This window comes from Littorina saxatilis, linkage group LG3, assembly GCF_037325665.1.
Source record: "Littorina saxatilis isolate snail1 linkage group LG3, US_GU_Lsax_2.0, whole genome shotgun sequence".
NCBI lineage: Eukaryota > Metazoa > Mollusca > Gastropoda > Littorinimorpha > Littorinidae > Littorina > Littorina saxatilis.
The window spans coordinates 2209865-2220260 of record NC_090247.1 but is presented as its reverse complement, the minus strand read 5'-3'; the positions used below and the strand labels follow the sequence as shown (position 1 = coordinate 2220260).

General features: G+C 41.7%; 1 protein-coding gene across 1 annotated transcript; it reads right to left on the bottom strand.

Annotated features, from left to right (window-relative positions):
• Positions 1-4158: 4158 nt before the first annotated feature.
• LOC138960821 (uncharacterized) lies at positions 4159-9700 on the bottom strand. The gene is made up of 4 exons (XM_070332466.1): positions 7282-9700; positions 6761-6829; positions 4882-4971; positions 4159-4538 (listed from the first exon to the last, which is right to left on the bottom strand). The coding sequence occupies exons 1-4, from the start codon at positions 8200-8202 to the stop codon at positions 4491-4493; spliced, it is 1128 nt and encodes a 375-aa protein (XP_070188567.1). The 5' UTR covers positions 8203-9700; the 3' UTR covers positions 4159-4490.
• Between the last annotated feature and the right edge of the window lie 696 nt (positions 9701-10396).

Genomic DNA, 10396 nt, shown 5'->3' with positions numbered 1-10396 from the left:
CTGCTTGTCGAGTGCTTCCCTCCGTATTGTCATCTGAGAACATTTGTTGTTTCATCATCAAACGTGTTCGTGTTGTCTGGGTGCTCAGGAACACTGACCTTCAGTGCAGCATTGCATCTACATAAACTGAACTCGAAAGGAAATATCCTAACTTATGAACCCATTATGCAGTTTGAACATTCTGTTGTAATTATATTCACTTACCAAAAACCCCCCAAAACAATTGCAAACACTGTTTTGTTTGGAATAAATATGGAAATTAACGATTCTCCGTGACTAATGACTGCCAACTTCACCAACCAATCGAAGGGAGGCTAATCGCGATGTCTGAAAGCTGGTGGAGTTGTTTCCCATTAATTGTCGTCTGCCCAACGATTACGGCGATGGTTGAAACAGGACTAGATAATTTAGGTGTTCGCCCAAAACAGAACAGAACAAAATGTCAGCGTTCGTGCCATTTCTGTCACGTTGAAAGCACCACGTTGTAGGGTTTAAAATATGTCCACTTGGGTAATCATGTCTTGAACTTTAGCGTGTTAAATTCATAGCTCAGAATTCAGAGGCATTTAAGTCTCCAAATTTGTAGAACCTGCACTTGTAATCATAACAAGTCATTTTAGATCCCTTTTAAGTTACGGAATGAACTCCGATGAACTGTACGAATGCATTTCGTTTACATGGGTCAAACAAGGAATTATCCTTATGAGCGGACAAGGGAGACAACTCTTTCGTGTAAATGATGTCCCATGGTTGACAACGTACGCCATTTTCGGTGCATTTTCGTCGATTGAACAACCAAATTAATTAATTATGCTTAAGTTTGGAGCTCAATCCGTCAATTAATTTCACGACAAATGTTCTTTGGCTTGCTTACATGGACTTGTATCAAAAATAAGTAAAGAATGTCACTGGATTCTGAGCTATGAATTTAACACGCTAAAGTTCAAGATTACCTCGACTTGTTTATAGCAACGTTTTTGGTGGAGAGTCAAGTTCGAAGCAGCATGGACCCGACATGACCTGTCAAATGCCGTGCTACGGAAAGGGATTAGGAAAAAGACAACAGTGATCTGAAAAGAAGCTCGAATTCGAAGGAAGAGTCTGTGAATATGAAAGCAGCATGAAACCTTGGAACATTACTGGAGCAGATAGATGTTCTCTGATTCATGAGCGTGATGAGGGCGATGCGACTGATTCCGTCATGTTATTGCGGCTTAGCGCTTTCAAGACTGGGATCTTCAATGCTCATGAAGGGAAACACTTACTAGTCCACAGAAGCGGGCAGACAATCCTGAAACTGTGGTCAGTTATTGCGAAATTCTTTGCCTGTGCCTTGTGGTGGATTTCCTTGGGCGATGTCTCATCTCCACGTACTCAAAAATTTATTCCGTGGTGGAAAAGGCAAAACGCGACCCGTGGTTTTACACAACCCTCGCCAGTAAGCCCCTGACATCAATGCAATTATAAAAACATAATGTATAGTTGAACATCATAGCAAGAAAAGGACATGAACTTCTCTCGAAGGACGATAACTTCAGAGTTGTGCAGACACTCGTTTACAAGAATATTATACGGTCGGTGTTCCGTTCTCTTTGAGTGATTCAAGTTCTGTGCTCAAATGGTTGGATTACCACAGACTGACCAACATCTTCAGGTAAGTGGTGTTTTATATTCCCTGGCAAATTAGCTTGGACCATATATAAAAATTGTAGAATCGAGCTAAAATGGTGGCCAAAGTGTAAAACAATGTATGAAACAACAGTGTTCACGTTCGCAAACAAACAGCAGCACATCCGTCAACCCACAACACGGGCAGACAGGCTGGCACACGGCACACCGACAAACAACACAGACACGCACGCACTCGTACACACACACACGCACACACACTCGCGCACACGCACACACACTCGCGCACACACACACACACTCGCGCACACACATGTATTAGAATGAAATAATCTTTTTTACACAGCGAGTCTCCAGATTACAACGAAGTCAATTTTTGCGATTAGGGTGTACATGCGTGTGAGTCATCCGAATTTTTGAACAGACACTCCTCCGATTATTCGAGTATAGTTTCGCACAATTATCTGATGGTTCATGCAGCAGTCTAAGACAATTGCAGATTTCAGCATAGTTGAGTGCTATCGTAACAAATATCAAAATCAAAACTTGACTAAATGTAAAAAAAAAAAAAAGAAAAGAAGGATGCTTGCGGTATAATCTCTGGAGTCCAAAGTTATGTCGCATGTTGAATTGTGTTCCCATGGATAAAAAAGGATTCCCTTCTGACAACCCAGAACGTTGAAATAAAGCAGGGTGGAGAATTATTAGTACACGAAAATCTGACAATTACGCGTGCTTTTACTACGGCAAATGAGATTCATTTGCAATGCTCTTGAAGTTGTGCACGATCATTCATTATGTCGACAGGGATACTAATGGCTGTCACACAGTGGTGATTACAAATGTGGACTTTTCGTCTGCTTATCTTTTTACGCTATGGGGGCTGGGCTGTTAATGTTTGCTTCTGATTAACGCGCACCTCTCTATTTCAACAGCAACACAGGGACATTCATGTTAGAAATGTGTGGCTGAACAATTGTTTTCTCCCCGTGAACAAACAGTTTCAACGATCGTCAAAAGTTGAGATAACTGGGGTTTCGGGGCTGGTTAAATAGCACCACTTTTCCCGCTTTGATTTTTCTGTACGTATGCCTTTGTATCCTATTTGGCAAGCAGCGACTCTGAAAACGGGGATTTCGGGCTGTCGAAGGTTTTATTGTTTGAGAGCTTTGAAAGTATTCTTTTGCGAATAGAAAGGAGAAAATACAACAGAAATATTAAAAGGAAACACTCTACCTCCATATAACACTCTACCTCCATATAACATGCACAAGAAACAAATTTAGTAGAGTTCAAGAAAGTAATCACCACAGCAGTCACGATCTTAATCAGACCCATCAAGCAAACCAAAGGAAGTTTTGCAGGTCTGGTGCACAAGAATTTGATATTGCCCGTAATCACTAGGGAGTGTTTGATTACCTCATCGGGATAACACTGTTCAAAACCAGTCTTTGCAATGTTGCCAGCAAGCACAATTTCAATGCGTACATCTATGTGTGGCAATGAACGACATAATTTCAGACATCTAACACCACTTTGCGTAATATAATTTCCAGTTCTTTGTTATATCCTCTATGTAGGAAATGTTGACGTTTTCAACCGCACTTGGGTGAAAGTACAGTTTGCAAGTATGCGCTTGCGTGCGTCTGTGTACATGTATATTGATGTGAGTATAATTCTCCTTTTAGTTGTTCTAGACACTTAAAAAGCTGTTCAGAGTGTCAAAAACGCAATCCATTGAGTAAGTGTGGTACTTGCTGTTCCTTTCAATGTTTCATGGCTTGATGTCATACAAAGTCTTAATCACGCATTTTCCATTATTAGAAAGGTGTTTGTGAACATAGAGTTGAAAGTGTGTGTGTGTGTGTGTGTGTGTGTGTGTGGGGGGGGGGTGTCATCGGCTGTCGCCATTTGGTTTTCGCGTTGAGGTTATGTCCAATTTATAAGTAGAAGATTAGCAAAAGAACATTTTTGTGTGTGGTCGACTAAAATCGGTAGGATGCTAGTTAGTCCTATAATCATGCGATCCTTTGTGACAGACGGGGCCAGGGAAAATGAAATCAGCATCAGTGGAATCTGAGTGTTCTGATGTTATAGTGGTGCTCTATCTGCCAATTGTGTAGTCCAGTAGGGTTGAATAAATAAGAATAAAGAGATCTTGTGAAGAGGCTCACTTCAAGTGTTTCACATACGCACGCATGCATGCACGCACGCACGTACGCACACACACACACACACACTGATATCGGTTGAGTCAGATAATTGTGTGGTTCAATGTGTTGTGCTTGCCAGCATTGTCATTCTGTGATACGGTTCAGTGAGACTAAGGAGGCTGTGAGCACTGTGGAAAAAGTGCTTTATATGTCTCTCACGCAGATAGAAACACACACAGACACACAGTTATTTCCTGACACAAACACAAACAAAGATCCAGACGGACAAACAAACAGAGACAGTCACTCGCAAGCAAACAGAAAAAAATCTAAAAGATTTACCAGGAACACATTTATTTTTCCTGCGACCTGAAGGATGTGTTGTGGACACACGTTTTCAAGTCCTTTCAGGGCCTCAAACTTCACAATTGACTAATTTACCGCCATATACCGTCACTGAATTCTTAAACAATTCTCTCATCATGTATGGGCTGAAGGAGCCTTTTATGTTATAATCCATGCAGTTATCCGGAGTAACAGAGTCATTCTTGAGAATGTAAGGCTGCAGCATGCACATGCGGTCAAAAATGTAGGGTCACCTTCCACAGCGTAGTTACATTCCGTATCAATGATCAATTGCCATTGTCGTATTGTTAAACCGTGTGAGCTGACCGGCCATGGTGTGGGGGTATTATCTGTTGTGCTGGTCTAGAACTGTAGGATGACCACTGCATACGTCACCACTGTCCCCAGCACCTGTTGGAAATGACAGTGCTGCTGTGATTGTAATTATGGAAAAACAAGTTAAAGAGGGATTCGAAGAAATAGAAGAAGAAAAAAACAACCACCAACACCACCACCACAAATGCCGCCGTCGCCGTCGTAACCATGATCACTACCATCACCATCACCACAACCTTGAAGTCTTCTTCCTTTACAATCACGCACCCGAAGCATTTGCCCGAACGATATTTCTGTTCCTCTTGGACCTATGAAGAAAGATTGTGTTCACTATGTTTTAAAACGGCATATATAAAAAAAAAACGACATAAATGCAGAATTTTTGTGGAAAGAAAGGAAGTACGGGAAGAGGACTCACCATTAGAATGGTTGAGTTGTCGATGTTGAATAGGCCGTAAACGTGGAACCCGATGGAGCCGCCCTGAAGTCGGGACAGGAACATGGACAACTGAAAATGTAATTACCCACAGATATTGAACAACTTAAACAAGTTCGAAAAAAATACGTAGCAAGAGCCGGTGTAAGTATTGTGATAACATTTATCAGCTCACTAAAGTGTGGTTGTCCTGCACAGCGCTGAAAGTCAACAAAATGGGGCACTCGCCTTTGGCTAGTACTTCTCATAATTTACTAGCCAGAGAGCAAATTTTACTTGCCAAACCAACCATTTCAATTCAGTGTTTCAGCAACTTTACTCGCCTTTGTTTTTTCTCTTAATTTTGTGAGGTAGAGCTCTAGTTGATGAAGATGTGGTTTCTTTTTGATAGTGTGTTATGTTTTTCTTTTGGTGTTTAATTAAATACACTGTTTGCTGTGCCTGGTGCACTCTCATTGTGCGTGTGACTTCATTCAATACACTGTTTGCTGTGCCTGCGTGCACTCTCATTGTGCGTGTGACTTCATTCAATACACTGTTTGCTGTGCCTGCGTGCACTCTCATTGTGCGTGTGACTTCATTGTGTATTTTTGTTTGCTTCAATGCCCTAAGGGCCTAAAGCCGAAATAAAACCTTGAAACCTTGATTAAGAATTCTACTCGCCATTTACAGATAAAATACTCGCCACTTTCAGGCCTGGTTGAGGAAAAACGCTTGCTGAGCAAATACTACATCAACACATACAGTATATCTGTAATCAATATTATAGGACGGCTGTCATTAAGCACTTGTGGCAGAATGACCAAGGTCTTGTGGTGACACGGGGGTGGGACATGGCTTCCGTCTCTGGGTCTGATAAAGTTGACCCGTGTCCGTCCCGGCCCGAATTCAAACCTGCGACCTTCCGATCACAAGTCCAGTGCTCTACCAACTGAGCTACCGGGCCCCCTTAAAATTTCATAGACACACGAGTTTTATCTTTTCATCGAGTGATTCTCGTCAGAATCTTTCCTGGCAATTCAGGGGGAGGAAGGTGGTTCGGAGGAGGGGGTGGTGGGTGGATGTTGAAGAACACAGACGATTTGCTTGGCTTACTGCAGGCAAAGTGGGAAGAAGAACACGTTTGTGCAGTAAATCAAAGAACAAAAATGATTGGTTATAGGAACGGACAATTTTTGATAAAACAAAACATTCACAAGTACATCGATGTATCATTGTATTGAGAATTATGGAACGTTAGCAGTCTATTTGGTTTAAACAATGTTTTATTAAATCAAACATGATACAAAAATACAACGATAAACAATAGGGACACGAACTCAAGCAAACGCTTATATTACGCGCCCTACGTAGTAGGAAAATAACGCAAATATGATGTCGGACAAGCATTACTTATCAATTGTTGAACTATCTACAAGAAGAGCATAGTTAAAGTAAATCAGAAAGAATAAGAAAAAGCTAGCAGGAGGAAGAGGGGGGAGGGTGGAGGAGGGAGGAGAAAACGGTAGGTACATATAAAAAGAGGAAGTTGGCAGCGCATACAAATAAGAATATACATAGTACATTACAAACCATAGTCCTGTGGCAGGTAAGCAGTAGCTCGCTAAATATACATTTGAAAAATGCATATAAAATAAGGTTTGTTGGCATGAATATGGGTACTGAGTCAAATCAACAGAAACGACCAGATTCATGGATAAACGATTGGACACTTTCAAAAACAAGCTTGTTGGTGCAAAGAGAAAGGTTTTCGCTACCATTTAACAATATTTCAACATGTCTGTAATTAACAGGAAGTGCGTTTATTGTAGCAGTCTATTTGTTTTGGGTTTATGCAGTAATCGTGTGTCAAATTACTCACCGAACGGAACTCTCTGTCCGAGACACTGTCGATGCTGATCTCGTAAAGGATCTGTGCAGGTCGCAGAGCCTGAAGCACACAGAACATTCCATCACGACCGTGTGATAATGGCGCGCAAGGATTTTTTCCGAAAGTACATTTATATTGAAATACCCGTTTTCTCAGGTAGGCACCAAAACCACTTGATGACGCAGTAAACACAGAATCAGGCTTTCAGCGTGGGGAAGGGGAATATGGGATACAACAACAACAACAACAACAACAACAACAACAACAACAACAACAACAACAACAACAACAACAACAGGACATGGAACATTCTGAATATTTGTTTGTGGACAGTACTTCAAATGCGTATACGTTTTAAAATCGAGCTTGAAATCATACTTCATTTGCTGTATTACAACCAGACAAGGAAACAAAAAAACAAAGACAAATACAGTACCTATCTATTCTCGATCTAAAGGGTAGCCTAGTAAACAACCGAACGTGCAACCAAGCATGCAATCACGTCAGCCTACCTGCTTGGCAAGGACAGCCCCCGAGAGTGTAACCATCACCAGTGTAGCGCAGTAGTGGACCATGATATACATCACCACGTACGTGAACGTCGACGATAGTTCCCCGTAGATCAGACTCCGCAGAGCGATCAGCAATACCGGTATTCCTACGCCATACGTTGCGAACAGGAAGTGACCTACAACTGCGTTGGCATCATCCATCAAATTGCAAATGGCGGCGTGGCGCATTCTGAAATATTCGTAATCTTTGTCTCCGGACGCCTTGACAAAGTGCTTAGCGAGGTCGAAGTGGAAGCGTTTCATCTCGATAAGCAACACGAACCAGAGAAAGGAGTACAAGATTGGAGGCGCCCACAGATAAAGCAAAGAGCGGTGCATAGTGAGAAAATGTCGCCATTTCTCAACACAACAAAGTGTTCTAACGCTGTCCTCTGTGTGTTCTTCGAGATTAGAGCACGAGGACCCAGAAAACTTCATAGAACTATAGAACCATCCAACTAAACACGAAGGAACAAAAGCCAGAATCGAGACCAGCGTTGAGACAACCAGAACAGCCATCTTGTTCACGCTTCTGTCATATCGAGTGAAGTAAGTCTTCGCCGATTCCACAAATTTAGGAAAATGTCGTGTGATGGAAATTGCTTGACCAACAGAGAGAAACAAGAGACTGAAGGAATACAGAGCAGTGGATAAGTCCAAAGAAATGTTTTTCAGGTTTGGTTTCAAGTTGAGGAGACTTAACGCTTCGAGTTTGGTTTCATAAGCCTCCAAGCAAACTCCGCTCAATGAGATGAGAAATGTCACGCCAAACGACAGAACTGAAGAACAGTTGCACTGTTTCAGAGGAGTGACATAAAGACCAGAAAGTGACAGAAAGACAAAAGCCGGCTTTAAAGCACCGGGCAAAGAGAGCCGCGACATCTCTAATTTAGCGTTGAGACATCTCTGATTTAGCGTTGAGACATCTCTGATTTAGCGTTGAGAAATCGCAGAATGTTTGTTAAGTTACTGGATACGTCGCCTTACAAATATGTTTTAAGTACGCGAAGGTACCAATTCAATGAAGTCGACAAACCAATGTACCCGGAACAGGTATACCAACAAAATTAAAGCTGGTTTATTTTTGAATGATGATCACAGCAAATCTTCGAAATAAGCACTGAGTTCATGCAATGCATTGAGCAGCCGCATGGTCGCGGAGCGGGTACTAACACATAATTATAATGTAAATGAGTTCCGTTTCGAAGATGGATGAGCGTAGGAAGACCATAACAATAATTGGTTAATTCGGTAGTAACACAACGTCTATGTCCTTCAATTGTCATCTAACACATACTGCCTCACAGCTATGACTAGCCATAAGAGCACGAAGCTGGGATTCGTCAAAGCCCCAACCCACGAAGAGAAGTGAGAGAAGTGAGGCTTGAGGCACAATCGCACACAGATGTTAGAATCTGTCAGCCATGTTATGAAGCAGACAAACTGATTGCAGCCCACACTTGATCACAGCGGCGTGCTATCAATTTACCAAATACACAGGACGTCTCTCAAGTGTGATACGGGGGTTGACAAAGAATTGTTAACAACTGGGTGGTGTTCTTGTTCTGTAGACCTATAGAGAATAAAGTCGTGTGTCAAATAAAAGTTTAATCTTTTCTACTGATCAGTTCTAGAAGTCGCACCTAATCACGGGTGACACTTCATGTATGGAAACGTTTCAAGATTTAATCTTCCTTGAAAACTGTTTTTGCATAGCCACTTGTGTACGGAAAATTAATTCACCAAAACATTCCAACACTCGAGCGTCGATTTGTAGTATATGTGACTTAGTGGAGAGATGTATGTAAACGCCTTGCCAGAACTGAGGTGGTGAGCCGAACGTGGTGTGCCTGTGATAACCCAAGCGTCTTATCTGTCAATAGTGTATGATGCGGTGCACACGCGGAAAGGTACCGTCATACATGTGACGATTGTGTTTGGTTTAGGACGATGGCAGCTCTGCTTTAAGAAATGTTTCTCGGTGCTCAGTATCGATAATTGCTTTTACTTTCTAGTCGACGATCAGCTTTGCAGATCAACTGTCGGGACTGTTGAATATGCCCTCGTACCTGCCGTCAACACGTTAAATCACACGTGACAGTTTCACCTCTAATTCGAAAAGAGGATTCTCTCTTGAGACCCTTTAAAAGCAATCTAGCTGGGAAAAAGTAAAACGCCATTACGCGAGCTATGGCTTTTGCGGAGGAAAACATTGTGTGCGTAGCGCACCAGTTCACATTGATCAAGCTGCACCAGTATAACGGTGCGGATTGTTGAATTTGAACGGCTGCATTCGGGTTTAATGGCTCACCAGCGTAACCAGGACAGTCTTACAATGTTACGCCGTCCGTTCGGCTGCCCGTAGACGAAAAACTGAACGTTTAAGGTTTACATGGAGGAAATTAAGGCTAGAGCTTTGAAACTTTGCACACCTCTTAGTTATCTGGGGTTTGATAGTTCCAAGACACGTCGAAATCTGGTTGACCTTCGTTCAATTCAAAGGTAACAACGTTGTGATCTTGGTGTCATACTATGCAAAATTATCAAATTTCTTGAAGATTTTTGTGATATAGAGCTGTTGTAGTTCAAACTCACTTTGGGTTTGATGAATTCCAGACATGCCCCAAGTGTTGTTGACCCTAGTCAAATTTGACGTCAGAGCGGGGTCACAGTGGTGATCAAAAAGAAAGAGATTAAGCTTTTTGAAAGAGTTAAGGATTTTTAACAAGATTTAATTTACCAACTGTGAAATAATAAGAGTTTTTAAGGAACTTTCTACCTTTCCCTGTGATACGCCTAAATCCTAATGGTAATTTGTTTTTAAAGCGTAGGTCGAATACAAAACATAGGATTGATGTAAGATCAACGCTGCAGCTGTCTCGCGTGGAACCTTGGTTAAAAAGACAAGAAACAAATATCAAATTCATCAACACACACATTCATGCACGCACACATGAGCACAGTGTGGAAGCAAAACTAACACCATTTTGTGAACTACATCAGCTTTTATTAAAATTTTCAAAATCTAACAAGCTTAGTAAAGTACAGATTTACAGACCACATTTTTTCTGGTCAC